The 17,499-nt window shown below is 44.3% G+C and overlaps 1 protein-coding gene across 2 annotated transcripts in view; it reads right to left on the bottom strand.

Annotated features, from left to right (window-relative positions):
• SCFD2 (sec1 family domain containing 2) overlaps positions 1-17,499 on the bottom strand; it is a 399,407-nt gene that overhangs the window by 19,786 nt on the left and 362,122 nt on the right. For both annotated transcript variants that reach the window (XM_007075895.3, XM_042984540.1), the window contains exons 6-7: positions 14,346-14,491; positions 823-957 (exon numbers count right to left, since the gene is read on the bottom strand). In XM_007075895.3, coding sequence (XP_007075957.2) covers positions 823-957; positions 14,346-14,491 — 281 coding nt within the window. The remainder of the gene's footprint in view (positions 1-822; positions 958-14,345; positions 14,492-17,499) is intronic.

Genomic DNA, 17,499 nt, shown 5'->3' with positions numbered 1-17,499 from the left:
GTTTACTGCTTTGTCTAGAGTCTGATTGTCTGGCTTCTGTCCTCTGGCTTTTAGAGTAGACCAGTTTTCCTGGCATATGCATTTATTGAACTCTGAAAAGGCCAGATCTTCTATGTAGATTAATTCATGATTTCAAAGACGCTTTGAAGTAGGCAAAACATTCTGTTATTTCCAAGAGTTATTACAACTGAAATCCTGGTGTAGACTGGGAGGCCAGCCTGTAATCTTGTTTAGATCCTTTTAAATTTAGAAACTTTATAGTAAGTTAAAAATAGGTCTCATTTGTGTACTTTCCATCCTTTTATCCCCATGGCAAAGGCAGTTCAGTCATTTTTGACCTGCCCTTGATATTAGCCAGAGAAAGTCTAGCACTTGCCACCTGGGAGTCTGCTGGGCTAAGACAAAAGTCATTTTCAAATGGATTTTGGGGTGATGCTAGTCATATGACCGAGCAGAGTTATTCATTATCCTACCTAAGTTCTGGAATTAAGAGCAATAGACCATCGGTAAGACCTGTGACTAGTATATGGATTAAGTGAAACTGTGGGCCAGGAGGAGAAAAGTTTTCATTAGTTTTCATCCTGGAGGGCTTCTATTCATACTGGAAAAGACCACAGCGTTTAGGTCAAAAGAAGCTGGACGAGGCCGGCAGGTCAGGCTGTTTATAACCAAAGTTAAATAAAGATTGTACCTGATTTCAGAAGAGCCAAAACACTGGCTGTTATCTTATACGGTCCTCACCAGGGTGAGCAAGGTGCCTGCATTTTCGTGCCCATCAAAGAGAGCATTACAGTCAGGATTACCTCTTCACGGTTACTTTACCTTCATAAACATGCTAAATCCAGTTTTAAGGAGATCCGTGAGGCCTGAAGACATGTGTTCGATATCCACCGGATCTGGCTTCTCAGGATTAAATATTTCCTCCACAACCTGCCTCAGCAATGGCTTATAGGATGCCTGGAAAGACAAAATATTGTGCTGTCAGTGAAAGGGTTTGTTTGGTTTGTCCGGAGCAAAGATAGCTTTATCTGCACCAGATGAAACACAACAAGTTTATTTTGACATCAGGCAAGGGCGGTGATTTTGTGTGTATGAAAAGACAATTAGAACAACACTGTTTTGTTTTGTTTTGTTTTTCGGTAACGTTCACCCTGATACTCTGGCACTGTTTTTTTTTTTTGGTCTTAGCCCTTCCCACAAGTAAGTATCTCTTACCAGAGCTATAAGCCTCGTACAACTAGTTTTTTCATCAGGGTTTAAAGCGACAATGTTACATACGAAAAACACAGGAAAGCAAAGTATCGTCATTTGATACAGACATGACGAGGGTCTCCGGTTTTCCTCAACATCCTCAGACCTATGCCTCCCTGGGCGAGGAACTGGAATGTTTTCTCACGACGTCTCATCATGAACGCAGCCTCAAGCAATCCCTTCTTCCTCTGTGGAGCTCATCTCCAAGTAGGACTTGGCCAGAAAATGAAACCAAGGTGCCAAACAGGAATCTGACCAAGGTCAGGGCTTAGACAAAGCAGGCTACATGGCACCATAAGAATTTCGGTAGAATGAAGCTGATGTTGATTTGCCACGGCTCCTACAGTTTGATAAAATGACGCTCCGACTGTGCACGTTTAGATAACGTTTGGAGGCCTCTGACCAGTGCACTTTTTTTTTTTCTTTTATACGTTTATTTACTTTTGAGAGGGAGAGAGAGTGTGTGAGCGCATGAGCGGGGGAGGGGAAGAGAGACAGAGGGAGACACAGAATCTGAAGCAGGGTCCGGGCTCGGAGCTGTCAGCACAGAGCCCGACTTGGGGCTTGAACTCATGAGCCGTGAGATCATGACCTGAGCAGAAGTCGGACACCTAACCCACTGAGCCACCCAGGCGCCCCTGACCGGTGTGCTTTCTGAGCATGTTTCCCCTCCGGCCTTGATCTCCTTCCTACCGTGCTCTTTCTCCGCCTCTGTTCTTCCCATCGGCTGACCACCTTCCTCCCTCCTGCTGCCGTCTCGGCTGCTCTAGTCCCACAGGGCACCGGAGTCTGGAGCGTGAAAGCTGAAAGCAGGAATGTCTCCTCCCCACACAGTCTGATGACTACCATAGCCTCAGAAAAGCCAGGCTCTGACAGAGCCCTGCCTACATGTTTCGAACTCCTTGTCTCTTTGCATTGGCCGAATCCGTGACCAGACTCTGGCAAGTGTTGAGGCTACTTGGTGAGCTGACTTCATTTCTGGCTTCATCTTGCTTTTCTTACAGCCTTTTCTTTTTCTTTTTTTTTTTTTGGGGGGGGGGGGGAGAGGGGGGTTTGTTTGTTTTTACTCTTATTTTCCCTTTATTCCAATTTTCTTACCTAAAATGTTTTAGGAATAGGGGTGCCTGGGTGGCTCAGTCGGCTGAGCGCCCACTTCTCCGTTTCGGCTCGGGTCATGATCTCAGGGTTTCCTGAGTTTGAGCCCCGCATTCGACTCTGTGCTGACAGTGCAGAGCCTACTTGGGATTCTCTCTCGGCCTCCCTCTCTCTCTCTCTCTCTCTCTCTCTGCCCCTCCCCCACTCATACTGTCTCTCTCTCAAAACAAATAAAGAAACTTAAAAAAATGCTTTGAACTAAAGCAGGGTATAAACCATCAAAATAATAAACAATTATTTAGGGGCGCCCGGCTGGCTCAGTCAGTGGAGCACGTGGCTCTTGATCGCAGGTTGTAGGTTCAAGCCCCATGTTGTGTGTAGACATCACTTAAAAATCAAATGGTAAAAAAATAAACAATTATTTAGCTGGGACATAATAGGCGCATTTATCAGGGCTAAAACACAGGGAGAAATAGCAACTACTCAGCTGAGGGGAGCAGCCTTCATATTTATTAGTCCGTCTGACTACTGATCTAACCCAGAGATCTCACAGGTCAATGTTCATGAAAGGTAAAGCACTGAGCAGGAATTTAAAAGACAGAAATTTAAAAACACAAAAGCAAAAATAAGGAGTCTACTTTCCCCGTGATAAAGCTGTTTAAGATCTGTTTTAAAAATTTATCACCCAGGCAAAAAAGGGAAAGGTTTGAAAACACGCACTTTTGATGAGGGCGCGGGGAACCAGACCCTCTCACGTGCTGCTGGTGGGAGCACAAGTTGTTGCAGTCAGTGTGGAGAGCGATTGGCAGTTCCCATCACAATGACAAGTGCGTTTGAGCTGGCAAGCCCACCTCTAGGAATTTATCCTATAAATATGTTACCACACGCAAATGAGACCCGTAACGGTCTGTGTATTGTCTGTCGTAGAGAAGATTGGAAACAACTCACGTGCCCATTGGTAGGAGCTGTTTAATAAATGGGGTAACTCCACTGCAAGAAATGGCACGAAAGCAGAGAGGGACGCCCTCGTGTTGATCTGGCAAAAAGCACAGGGCAGAATAAAGCGTGGGTGGGAAAAGCAAGGTGAGGAACAGAGTGTGTGCTGGGCCGGCATTTGTATAAAACGTGTCACAGGGGATTTGGAAGCTTGCAGCTGCGGAAATATGCGAAAGATAAATTGCGATGTGATTTACTGAGACTGCCATGAGCAGTGATCATGGAGTGGAGGGCAGGACAAGGAACGAAGGCAGTGTGGGGGGTTGGGGAACACTTCAAGATATCTCTTTTTCAAAAAACACAGTTAAAACACTACGACAGGGGCACCTGGGTGGTGCAGTCGGTTAAAGCATCCCGCTTCGGCTCAGGTCATGATCTCAAGGTTGATGAGCTTGAGCCCTACTTTGGGCTCTACACTCTCTCTCTCCCTCTCTCTCTGCCCCTCAGATTCTCTGTCTCTCCCTCTTTCTCTGCCCCCTTGCTCACTCATGCTCTCTCTCTCAAAACAAAACAAAACAAAACAAAACAACCCCACCGCTACAAATAACAAGAGTGAGTTTTTCTTTTACTTGTTAAAAATTAACGTTATTTATGCCTGGAGGAGACTCACGTAGAGCACACCGAAATGTTAATTAGGGTTGTCTCTAGGTTCCGGGAGTAATGGGCATTATTTTTTTCTTTTTCTAAATTTTTTAAAGTTCACAGATAGACTTCTGGAATCATAAGATAATCCAATCGATATTTTCAATGTTAAAAAAACCAAGGGTGGGGAACGGCCTCTGAATGTTGCAAATCTTCCTCTCTGAGTAAACTGTCTTGAGAGCCCTTTTGTCATCTCAGCCTTTCTGGACGTTTAAATTTTACTTTAATCTTCAACTTAAACTTTAATCTCTTTAAACTGCTCCCCAAGGAGAAGTCCTTTACCAATATTCTGTTACCTTTTCCAGCAATATCATCAAATATTCATCAACTTCTTCCTTAGTAATATCATCTCATTTGTAGCTCGGCATATCTTCCACTGGCTAAAAGACTGCATTCTCTAGCCTTCCTTACAGCTGGGTACAGCCATGCAACTAAGTTCTGGAAAACGAGATATAAGCAGAAGGGTACTCGGACTTGCAAAGTTCTCCTTTTTTAAAAGGGAGGGGTATGCTCTTTCCCTTCCTCTGTTCTGCTGCTTGGAACATGGAAGTGATGTCTGGAGCTCCGACAGCCACAGTGGCATACAGGGCCATCCATTCCTTCGAGATGCTGGAGCAGAGAGCTGGAAGAAACCTTAGCTGGTGACGGCTGGCAGGGCCATAACATGAACAGACTAAATCGACCTACTCTACATGACAATGCAAAACGTCCTATGTTTAAGCCATTATTTTTCAGATCTCTGTTTCTTGAAATGGAATGAAATTCTAACTGATACGAAGTGCAAAAGGGAATATAAAGAGACAGGCCATGCCCTCTCTCCAGGAGCTTACATTTATTTATTTTATGAGCCTATATACAGTTATATAGAATAACTTGAACAGAAACCCAGACAAATAACATTTAGGCTGTCATGATTAAGAGAGGAGAGAGTATGCCCCCCAACCTACAAAAAGTACAAAAAGGTTGTTGCTCTCCAAAGGATGCACTTCCTGCAGGGGGAAAGAGCAGTGATGGTGGGAGGAGCCCAGACAGGAAAAAGTCTGTAATCCAGCTAAAATGCTGACTCAGTACCTCCTCTGTGCAAGAAGCAGTGGGCCAGGCAGGATGGGATAGTTCTCTCCAGTGCAGTCTGTGCAAACAGCAGAGACAAGGAAGCCTGGAGGGCCCGGGGACCTCGTCTTCTCCCCTTTTCCACTTTCAGCTAAGCTCTGGGGAATGAAGAACCCGGGAGAAGATACCCATTGAGCTGGGGTTCCCCTTGGGGGTGAGCAGAGGTTTGGAAGGGCTATTCCCTTAATAGCTTCATTCTTGGGATTTTGTGATCATTGTATGTTACCGGGGAAGATTGTAAACTCTTTTTATTTTATTTTTTTTCCTAAAGTACGTAGGTAACATTTATTTAGAGTGAGAAAAGAAATTACAACTTCAATACAGAAAATAACAGCAAACACGCACACGATCTAGCAAAATAGCATAGGTGCTTTTATTAATTAACTGTTTGATGTATCTCCATGATAGTCATTTCTTAGATCTCTTGACTGCATTCTCTCGGATTATCTTTTCATTTGACAGCAGTTTTGAAAAATCATTTGCTATAGAGATGTGACAGTGATTAAGCTATTGTGTCTCCACTCCAAACCCTGTCTTCTGTACTTAATTCTGTGACGCTGGCCTGTGACTCCATAGACTACATGTGTGCTTTGCCATCTAGACCTGCTGGACTCCGCCAACAGGGGGCACTAGAGGGATGCTGGAGGCAGGAAGAGCAAGCGCGCGCTCTTCCCCGTTGATTCGCTGTGCCCACCAGCATCATCCCCTTGATGGTTCCTCACTACTGGATGCTGTCCCTTCTCTCGACTTTTAAGTCACAGGATCCAATAAATTACCTTCTCGTTTAAGCCAGTTTGAACTTTTTTCTTTTATTTTCCATTTTCCCTTGTAACAAAAAGCACACTAACCCATGTTTTATTAAAGAGACGTTGGGGCGCCTGGGTGGCTCAGTCGGTTAAGCGGCCGACTTCGGCTCAGGTCATGATCTCGCGGTCCGTGAGTTCGAGCCCCGCGTCGGGCTCTGTGCTGACAGCTCAGAGCCTGGAGCCTGTTTCAGATTCTGTGTCTCCCTCTTTCTGACCCTCCCCCGTTCATTCTCTGTCTCTCTCTGTCTCAAAAATAAATAAACATTAAAAAAAAATTAAAAAAAAAAAAGAGACCTTGATAAGGTTTTCCCGCTTAAATATATAGAAGAAGACCTCTAATTCTTTACTAAAACTACTAAGCACAGAACAACAAAATAACACTGTCCATTAAAAATTTTTAAAAAATGTTTATTCATTTTTGAGAGAGACAGAGAGCACGCACATGCACACGCTAGGGTGAGTGGGGGAGGGGCAGAGAGAAAGGGAAACACAGACTCTGAAGCAGGCTCCAGGCTCTGAGCTGTCAGCACAGGGCCTGATGGGAGGCTCCAACCCACAAACCGTGGGATCGTGACCTGAGCCGAAGTTGGATGCCCAACCAACTGAGCCACTCAGGCGCCCCTAACTTTGTCTGTTTAAAGAGGAAAATTTGGGAAAGACTTTCTCAGACATAACACAGTACTGGCCTCCTGACTTCTTAGCAAACCCATTTCTTAGTTTTTCCAATTAGGGTTTTAATGATGAAAGCTTTTGGCTCCTTCCTCTCAGCCACTTAGGTTGGATTGCTTTGTGCCTCAAATCATGTCTTTGAAATCTGATCGGAATGCACTGCTTCAGCAATGGCTTCTTCGATGAGAAACCTCTGACTGTCATGGAATTTTCTATTTAGCCAGAAGCCACCCACTTCTCAGCAAAGGACCATGTAGAAGGTGGTGATAGGGGAAACAGATGTGTTCCCCTAGTGCTCGGCTCAAAGTTTTCCTCCCATGCTAGAGAGGGCTGGAGGGGAGATCCGTTGTGTGGCTTGCCTCCACATTAAGAGAGGAGGGCATAGTAATTTAACTTTCCCAGTCAAACAATCTCTGTCAGTTCACCTTTGGCAGGTAGGGAGGAGAGAGGTTAAGAACACAGGCAAATTCGTTCTTTCCTTTTCTTGCAGGTCATTTATTTCTTGCTTATATCACATCTGGTGCGTGTTGGTAGTGGAGGGTCTATGCCCCACCCCCCAACCATATAGGTACTCGCCAGGTCCCTTCTGCTGAGTGGCTCCACCATTCTCTAGGGCACTGGAATCCCACACGGAAGCCTATGCATCTCATCAGCAGATGAAGGAAGAGACGGACCGTGGAGGACCTCCGGGGAGATTTTAGGGGCCTAGGCTGAAAGTGTTCTGTATCACTTCTACCCACCATTTATTGGCCAGAATTAGTCACAAACCTACATTTACCCAGAAGGGAATCTGGAAAATGTGGCCTACCTGTGCCCAGGAGGAAAAGGAAATGGAGTTTGGGGAACACAGAGCATTGTCTCTGCCACAGACACCCTGTAAAGTCTGTATTGAAACATTAATATAATTATTTCCTTAACTGGCAAGTTGCATGTTATAGGCAAAGGATTATTAAACCCTTTTCCCTTCTTCTGCATAAGAATTTGACCTTTGGTTGACTTTCTAGCTCTGTTTCCCTGGAAACCTGATAAGAGAAGAATGTCAAACTGTAGCCAGGCAAGATGGCTTATGATAAAATTGACCCCTGCTTAGTGAATTGCATTAGACTGGAGAAAGCTCTAAATGTTGGATAGAAAGCCAGAGCTTTGGGCTTGTCTGAGTACGATGATTCTTGTATAACTGGGCATGTCCCTTGGAGGAACGCTGGAGGCTGCCTATGGAATTGTTCCAGAGAAACTGGCTCCTATAGGATGTGAAGTTTTCAAGCCAGGGGACTTCTGCCCGCCCCCCCTCCCCCCATGAATCTAGTTCCCTTACTTCTGAGCTGTTACCTTGGGACCAAACTGAGTAGCTCCCAGGGAACTGCAAGGACTGCTTCCTGAATGGTCACAAGGACTACTCCAGAGAAGAAAATCGCCTACTGCTCCCTGAGGGCCAGCTATGTCCCTGTCCTAGGCAGACTGGTGCCAAGTGGGGGCCTTGACCACATGGCCAGCTAATCCATTAGGCACAGAAGACACAATGCCTAGAGCCCACCAGACTTGCAGGGACCCATGAAAATGTATTAGTTTAAAATCAGAAGGAAAAAAAATGAACTTTTAGGTCAAAGATGTTTTGATATATAATATTGTCTCTATACCAATTCAATTGTACAATACAATTAAAAATTTTTTTTTAGTTTATTTATTTATCTTGAGAGAGAGAGTGTGAACAGGGGAGGGGCAGAGAGACAGGGAAAGAGAGAATCCCAAGCAGGCTCCATGCTGTCAGCCTGCAGCCCGACATGGGGCTCAATCTCACAAACCGGGAGATCATGACCTGATCTGAAACCAAGAGGAGGATGCTTAACCGACTGAGCCACCCGGGCACCCCCATACAATACAAATTTTAATATTTTTTTATTTTTATAGAGGAACGGGTCCATAAAGGTAAAAGTGACTAGGGCCACGTACATCACAATATGGCCCTTTATGACAGGCTCATGGAGATAGCCTGAAGGTTTGGTAGAGTTAGTAGAACCTAATGAGATCTCTGATTGGTATTATACATGAAAAAGTTGGAAGTTTCAAAAAAATTGGTCTTATACCAGAAACCCTCTCTTTAAATGGCCAGTATGTCTTCCAGAACAAACTGGACTCTTAAAAATACTGTATTTAATCAAAATGTGAAAAATAAAATATTTGTGTCTATGTCTCTGGTTACTCTTTTATGGTAGATTTAATGTATGAGAAGGTCCAGAAGACTCTTTTATTGACCTGATTGGAGTTCTTGAACGAACGTATTGAGTACAGCAGCAGTCGCAGACATTATACGTAAGTCAGAGACCATTTTGAGAAACCGGTCCAACTCCAACATCTTCTTGAATTTGGTGCACCTTAAAGATGGTCCAAGATAATCAGAATCCAAGAAAACCTAAGCTGTTGCCACAACCACATCCCCATCAATCAGCACTGCTGCCCTTGGCTTTGTTGATTGGTGTTGGTGCAGCCACGGACCCTCTCAGTCCTGTTACTGAAGATGCCTCTCCCTTTTATGCAGACTTGATTCTAAACAGCCAACTTCCCAGGAAAACTAGACTTGTAGAGAGACTGTTCATTTTGTTTCAATCCATGACTGTACAGAAAAACATCTGTTCAAAACTGCTGATGGCTTTGTCTGTTCCATGGCTTATTTATTTTTATATTTTGCTACACTATGACTGATTTTTTTTTCTCCTTTCATCTTCTTAAAAGGAAATGGGTTGCTCTGAAGATTGAAAAGTGGTTCATTTGCCTATCTGTTCATCCATCCATCCATCCATCCATCCTTCCTTCCTTCCAACCCAAAAGCAGATTACTTTGTAAAATTTTGAGTGTAGTCCCTTTAACTTCAATACGAAAAAAACCTAAGCCCAAAGCTATTAACTAATCTGCTTGAGTTCACCCAGGCAGTTAGAAGTAGACTACAGGACAGAGCCAAGTTTCCTGGTCCCCAGCATGGTCCCATCTTGTGTTGATTCTTTCAAAAAGGACGCTAGCAGGTCTGGAGTTTGGTAGATAGAATCAGGAGGAAGAAGAGAGCTTAGCACTTGGAAAGAACTCGGGCCGCCGGGGCTGGGGATTGTTGACAAAGAGACTGGTCCTACGGACTGTTCAGAGAGCCTTATTTCACCAGGCACCAGATGAATCAAGCCTCCTTGGGCACTGCTGGTTCTCAATGCTCTTGCTCTGTGTGCCAGAGGCACAGGAGACAGTACACATCTGTGGAAAGTTTTCTCCAGTGCAGCCCAGCACAGCACTTTGAGACTTCTGCCAAAGCAAGTCATGTGAGAGTCATACGGTATTTTGTCTGAAAGGGCGCAGACGCTCTTCGCCCTGAGACATCGGCCTAATAGTCTCCTGATGCTGCAGCTGAGGAAAAGCAGCACATCAAACACTGTGGCATTCAGGGAGGAGGTGAAACCTCCCCCCCGAACTGGACCGTTTGCAGTAAGAAACGAGAGCAGAAGACTTGCTTCACAAGCAAAACCGGGGGCTTTGGTTTCCACTCAACACAGTCTATGAACACAAACTCCTCCGACAAATGGGAGTCAGCAACAAACTCTTCCCAGACACAGCAGCTAATGGTGTAGTCAGCTTGAGAACGACTCCCCTTCTATGTGGCCCTTTTCCTAGCAAAGGGAAAGGCGAAATGCTACGAAAGAGGACTAAGAAAAGGCCTATTTTGTCCTTCCCTACAACTGTTACAGCAAATGCTTACATAGGGCTGTTTGTGTCAGCTCCTGCCCTAAGAGCCTCACAGGTACCAACTCACCTAATCATTGGAGCATCTTTATGAGGGAGGTACTATTATTAGCTTCTTTGTACAGAGGAGGAAGTAGGCACAGAGAGGTGAAGTAACCTGCCTAAAATCACACAGTTGAGGGCGCCTGGGTGACTCAGTTGGTTGGGCGTCCGACTGTGGCTCAGGTCATGGTCTCACAGCTCGTGGGGTCACGCCTGTGTCGGGCTCTGTGCTGACAGCTCAGAGCCTGGAGTCTGCCTCAGATTCTGCCCCTTTCTCTCTCTGTTCCTTTCCCCGCCCCCGCCCTTTCTCTCTCTCAAATATAAACATTAAAAAAATAAAAAATAAAAAATAAAAATAAATAAAAAAAATAAAACCACACAGTCAATAGGACTATGGACCTATGAACCCAATGCTGCTATGCTGGGCTATGAACCCAAATGCTGCTGTTAACCTCCTTGCTAACATCCATCTCACTAAGCATTAAGAGTATAAGAAACACCATTGTGGATGGAACCGTCTGGTCCCACAGTCCAGAAGCCTTCCGTCTGTCCATCCATTCATCCATCCATCCATCCATCCACCCACCCACTAGGTGGCAAGTATTGAGCTGAGCTCTGCAGATACCATGGTGAACAAACATGGATGCTGTCTCCAGCTTTGGTAGTATGTTCTGTAATTCAACAGCTTCAATGGCAGCCTCATGATCCCCAGTCATGCCCACTCTCCTGGCTGTAGCTGAGGTCCTGGTTCCCTGGCAGGGCCAGGTGTGTGGTGATCTTCTGGGCTCATTTCTGGAGATACATCCTAGCTCCCACTCCTCCCAGCTCTTCCAGAGACTTTATATGTACTTCATTTCTTGTATGAAATCACATTCCCTTAAAATGACGAGAGTGGTGTTCTCGGGGCTGTGGCTGACGCATCTTCCTGAAAGACTAAAGGATGAAGGTGAACTAAGAGGTGCCTCCAGTGGTAGCAAGGGTACCGGAGTAGCTCTGAGAGCCAGCTTGTGCCCTGGAGCAGGAGAGAGGGCTTCTGGGAGGGGGCCTGGGATCCAGGGAAGAGAGCCCAGATGTGCAGCACTGCTTAGAGCTAGAAAAGGAATCTGGAGGTAGACCAGGTCTAGTGTTTTCCTGGGTGTCCCAGGGAGCCCAAAGCATCTCAGCTAGACTCTGTATATAAACAGCGTGGAGCTAGATAGAAAGCACACTTTTTATCTAGGGCTGAGGACCAAGTTGGGAGAAGAGATGGATAGAAAGTTGCCTAGTCAAGGCCCATCTTCAAAACTAGACACAGCTGGACTCTGAGTCTAGTTTGGACATTTGTCTTTTTCTCATTATACATACCCTGTATGCCAACAAATCCTCTGCTATATGATAAAGATATAGGTATTGCATTCAAGATGCCCTCCACAAATATTTATTAAGCTTTCACTATAGCTAAGTGTCTTCTAGACACTGAGGATATGGCAGTGAACAAACCAGATCAAAATCCCTGTCCTTACTGGGCTTTCCTCTATGACTGAGAACTTGAAATTCAAAAAATATTTAAAAAACCCAAACGAGTAAAACTGACCCATAATCCCATCAAAAACTCTTTCTCTATCCCCATAAATATAAAGCAAGCAGTCAAAGAGTTCTTCCTTATCCATCCAATCCTTCTCAACCCCTACAAGATAACCATCATAAATTTTTTCTTAGTTGTAAAAATTTATGAAATATACATACGCATATACTTTTTATTTTATTTTGTTTTGTTTTCAAACAAAGATAGAAAAAAGCTTCACAGAATGATCTACATTACATGTGTTTTTCCCCCCATCTAATAGATCAGAAACCTCCGTTTTAGTTTGAGTTCTCCAAGAAGTAGAGCCTGAGACAAGGGTTTACTCACAGTCCCGCTAATAAGCACATTAGAGTTGCCCCATTCATTTCAATTGTTTCACAGTATTTCACAGCCTGTGTCTGTATCATTTTTTACTAAATCCCCTGAAGATACACACACAGTCCCCACCTTGCCCCCCACATCCCACTCACTGACATTTAGGATTTTCAGTGAATGGGTTGACGTTATTGACTCACTGTAAGGGAGTCTATACAACAAGGGGAAATTTCTTTTTGTGAAGGCCATGGTTGCAGGACAGGGTTCTGAGGTCTGGAGAAATGACAGCAGCGTTGGCAGCAGGGCCATAACGTCTAGAAAATTTGTCATTGTCCTTATCATGCCCAAGATTTATAGCTAATACACATTTATGTGAATTTGGCTAAATTAGTCACAGTGCTGATCATAAAATCGAAAAGAGCTTATTAATTTAGTGTTTTATTTGCACTTTGCCAAATGTAGCAGCAACTTGCTTCTTGGAATTCTTTGGTCTAAATCTCATCATGTATCACCAGTTCTGTGTCTTCTTAGAACTAGTCCATATTGCTGTATTTAAGATTGATGATTTTTTAAAATGTTTTTTATTTATTTTTGAGAGAGAGAGACAATGAGCAGGTGAGGAGCAGAGAGAGAGGGAGACAGAATCCATGAAGCAGGCTCCAGGCTCTGAGCTGTCAGCACAGAGCCCAATGTGGGGCTCGAACCTGTGAACCGCAAGATCATGACCTGAGCCCAAGTCAGACACGTAACCGACTGAGCCACCCAGGCGCCCCAAGATTGGTGATTTTTTTTTAACAACCAAACTGTATACGATTAATTCTGTGAGTGATTTTATCTGTATTTCGTGGTGGTGGTGTTCTCAGATCATTGAACCAAAGATGGGAATTGATGTTACTAAGTTGAGTGCCAGTTTCTAAGGTCTTTCATATGTTGGTGGGCGGTTTCAGATGCCCGTCAGCACCATCAATCAGTATTTCCAGAGTCTCTGTGAGATCCACGGTATAGCAGGGAGGAGGTTTTGTGTTGGCAGCCAAAACTTGGCATCCGGCCCTGGTCACCTGTGTGCCTGTGGCAAGTCACATGGCCTTCCTAGAGCTCAGGATAATGACGCTTCCCTAGCTTAGTTGCTGCAAGGATCAAAGGACAAACCAAACGTGAGAGCACTCTTCAAGTATCAGCTACTATAAGGATACATGGCAGGAAGAGTCCGGATTTTGCTAGGCTATGGCAGATAACCTTAGCTCTTATCTACATGCCCACCTTAAAGCATCAGCATCTGGATGCTGAACTTGACCCTCACTGACAGCACATTCAACTTCCCAAAGAGCCTTGGCAAATGGAGTGGCTTTTCCTGAGATTTCACAGGGATACGTAGGAGGAGATGCTTGCACACACCCCACGAATCATCTTTTCCACCAGGAACATGTGTTCTTCCTGGAAGGCTCATCTTTGACCACGAGAAACCTTAGTTCTGTCTCCATCCTTGTCCAACGGACACTACCCAGCCTCAACGACTCCAGCCTTTCTTTGCTCCTTAACCTTCCTGGCTCTTTCTGGGGCCCCTCCCTCACTGAGCTTTTAATCTTGGGTTCTGATACTACCTTCCTGGTCACCAGTCAAAACATCCTTCTAGAGTTCCCCTACCATCCTTAGGAAGTGGTGAGGGGATTTTAAATGACAAAGGTTTTACGATCACCAACTTTTTTCCTTGCTATGATATTATTAGGTAATTTTATTATTCTAATTGTTCAGAATGTTTAGGGACTGCTTAGATCTAGAAGCTTGGGAATCACATAAGGCCAGCCCCTTACCTGCACCTATAGTAACTGGGGCCCAGTGAAGGGAAGGGACTTGTCTAAGGTTATAAAATAGGTATGTGACAGTAATAGAGCAGGGACTGACCCCCCAGTCCAGTGCTCGTCTCCCTGCATCAAGCCTGTGGTACAAACGAATCAAGAAGCTTTCAGATTCAGGGGAACCCAGAACTCTCAACTAGAAGGGGGCTTGGAGTTCATCTAGAACAAATCCCTCATTTTAGGGAGGCTAAAATGGAAACTTTTTTTTTTTTTTTGTGGTCTCTGAATCCTAAAAATACAACACAGATTAGACGGTTACTTTAAAACATATGTACTTGCCTGGTGGGTATGATTTCCAGGAACATACACAGACTTAAACTGTTTCATGAGATTCCGAGCTCCAGCAATATCCCGAAGCGAAGTAAAGAGCTCATCCACGGCAATTTTGGATTTGTGAAAAGTCAGCTTAATTGAAGAGTCACAGCCTGAAACAATCCAGAGATATTTTCTTGGGTGAACAAACCTTTAAATTAAATTTTAATCATGACAGCTTGAGTTCGATGTAACACAGTTGGGGTTTTTTTTTTAACCCTATTTTTCCCTGGCTGTTCCCCCACTGGGCTGTTTCAATCATCCATGAGCAATGAAACGTACTGAGTATAAATGCCTTTGATAGAAGTAGAACTCAGAATTGCCTGGGATGGCAGCCACTGGCTTCAGTCCCTCTCTGTAAAAGTTTCACAGAAAGAGAGCTCCCTGGGGTCTACTATCCTCAGAACACAGCTTTGGGAAAAAAATGGGGAGACACAAAGAAAAGTACCAGAGAGGGCTATGATGAACCTCTCTTGCTTGAATCCCACCAACAGTTTCCGTAAAATAGAATAGCCAGGATGAGAGATTACAGAGCTGCTCCAGTAACAGAACTTGCTGGGCTGGGCATCTGCCTAATGTGCTAACAAAGCATATGGTGTATTTCAAAAGGCAGCCATTCAAAGCTGATAACACACAAAGACAGCCTAATAAGAAGACTATTCTCGGCAAGGCTTCTATTTTTCTTTGACACTTATAATAGCTGGATTTATTCTCTATCTTGTTAGAAGCCAATTCAGAAGTGAAATGATCACAGATAAGTCAGAAGTTTAAAAAAGAAAGGTTCAAGATGAGTATTTCTGGCTGTCTCCAATACTCAGATACATGAACTCATTGATCCTTGCAGTACCCTTATGAGATTGGAGCTATTATTTTCCCATCTTAAGGATGAAGGAACCAAGGCACAGAGAGGTTAAGTAATACCCCTGTGAGCAGACCTTGCCAACGCTCTGTCCATACCCACTCAGTCACCCTGGATGTCACCTGTTGGTCTGCGGAACAAACTCTGACTGCTTCCTACCTCAAGTACCTGCATGGCTCTCGCTCTCTGTCTCTTTGTTTCTCTCTGTCTGTCTCTCTTCCTGTCTGAGGGCTTTCTCTGGTTATAGAAGCATGCTTGGCCTTTGTGTGCTAGGAAGTTAGCACTTGTGGGCACAGCCCCGCTTCCTCACCCCCTGGAGGGGGACAATTCCGAAGTGTGGTCTCCAAAGCCTTTGCTCAGTCCCGGGAGGATGGAGCTCCAGCTGCCCACAAGAATAACTCACTCATTAATGCCCCTTCACTGGCTTTCCTTCCTTCCCTGGCTCACTTCCCTACTTCCTGACTATGCTTCCTGAAACATCTTTCCGAATATAGTACCTGAACTTCCAGAACTTCCACAGGGGTTAAACACAGACAGCCTGGATCCAGAGCCTGCATTCTGTTTTGGGAGCAGCTTTATTGAGGTATAACTCATATACCATACACTGAACCCATTTAAAGCATACAATCCAATAGCTGTTAGTATATTCACATCGTTGTACGGCCATCATCACCATGATCCATTTTAGAATATTCTTATCACCTCAGTAAGAAACCCCATACTTGTTAACTTTCTCACTCTACCCCAAGTCCCTGGCACCATTAATCTGCTTTCTTTCTGTCTTTATGGATTTGCCATTTCTGGACATTTCATATAAATGGACCCAGAGAATATATGATCTTTTGTGTCATGCTTCTTTTACTTAGAGTAAGGTTTCCAAGGTTCATCCGAGTTGTAGTAATATATGCATCAGTGCTTCCTTTCTTTTTATTGCTGACTAATATTCACTGTATGGCTATACCACATTTCACACATGCATTCACCAGTTGATGGGCATTTAGGTTATTTTCACATTTTGGCTATTATGAATAATGCTGCTAGTTTTACATATACAAATTTTTGTAGAGATATACATTTCCGTTTCTCTTGGGTATATACCTAGGAGTGAAATTGTAGAATTGGAAGCTCTATGTTTACCCTATTGAGGAACTGCCAGGCTGTTGTCCAAAGTGGCCGCACCATTTGACATTCCTACCAGCAGTGTGAGAGGATTGCGATTTTTCCACATCCTCAACGCTGCTTGTGGTTATCATCTGGATCAGTCCTAGTGGGTGTGAAATGAGGAGATGCCTTGCCTTTGTCTTTCTGGCAACCAGCCCTCCATCCTGCAGCTGAGGGGGGGCCCTTACCACCAGTCATCCCCCTAGCATACTGGACACTCTTACCACTCTGGAGATTCCAAGGGTTCTAATAGCTGTGTGCCAGGAACTGGGGACAAAGGCCAATATGTATATTTCTTATTGTATCATAAAAATTCTCTGACTAGTTTTAAACTTCTGGTTTCCAGAAATGTCCAATTCATGCCATTAAAAAAAATCAGCATGGTCAAGAGCAGTGAGAGGAAGCCTCCCCATGTTCCGTGAACTGTGGTGATAGTGGAGTGGATGGAGGGAAGTCAGGAGCTCATGTGAATTCCCCAGAATTCTATGCCAAGCTTTGTGGAAAGGACAGAATGTGTTGTTTTCTGAGGAGCATGTTCATAACTTCCTCCTGATTCTTACAGGGACTCATAACCAAAAAGAGTTGAGATCCACAGGTATAGGGATTGATATCACACTATGCTTACCCTTGGCATTGCAACCCTACCTGAGCTATGCCAGCTTGTCCTTTAGTCAATAACCAACCAGAAGAAGCCCTGGAAGGTTATGGCTTTTCACTCTAGTCAATAACCAACCAGAAGAAGCCCTGGAAGGTTATGGCTTTTCACTCAATCATGTAACTTCTTTCCTTAAACCCTCACTCTAAGCCATTTAAAATATGGGAAATTATATCAATTATATCTGAGTGTTGAATATTCCCTACTAGTCTTTCAAACAAAAAAAGGCATGAAAATAAGAAGACACAAGGTGCACAATTCAGCTAACAGGATAAGTTTTTTTTTTAATGTTTACTTATTTTTGACACAGAGAGAGAGACAGAGCATGAGCGGGGGAGTAGCAGAGAGAGAGAGGGAGACACAGAATGGAAGCAGGCTCCAGGCTCTGAGCTGTCAGCACAGAGCCCGATGTGGGACTTGAACTCACAGACTACGAGATCATGACC

This window comes from Panthera tigris, chromosome B1, assembly GCF_018350195.1.
Source record: "Panthera tigris isolate Pti1 chromosome B1, P.tigris_Pti1_mat1.1, whole genome shotgun sequence".
In the NCBI taxonomy this organism is placed as follows: Eukaryota; Metazoa; Chordata; class Mammalia; order Carnivora; family Felidae; genus Panthera; species Panthera tigris.
This window is presented reverse-complemented; position numbering and strand designations above follow the sequence as displayed.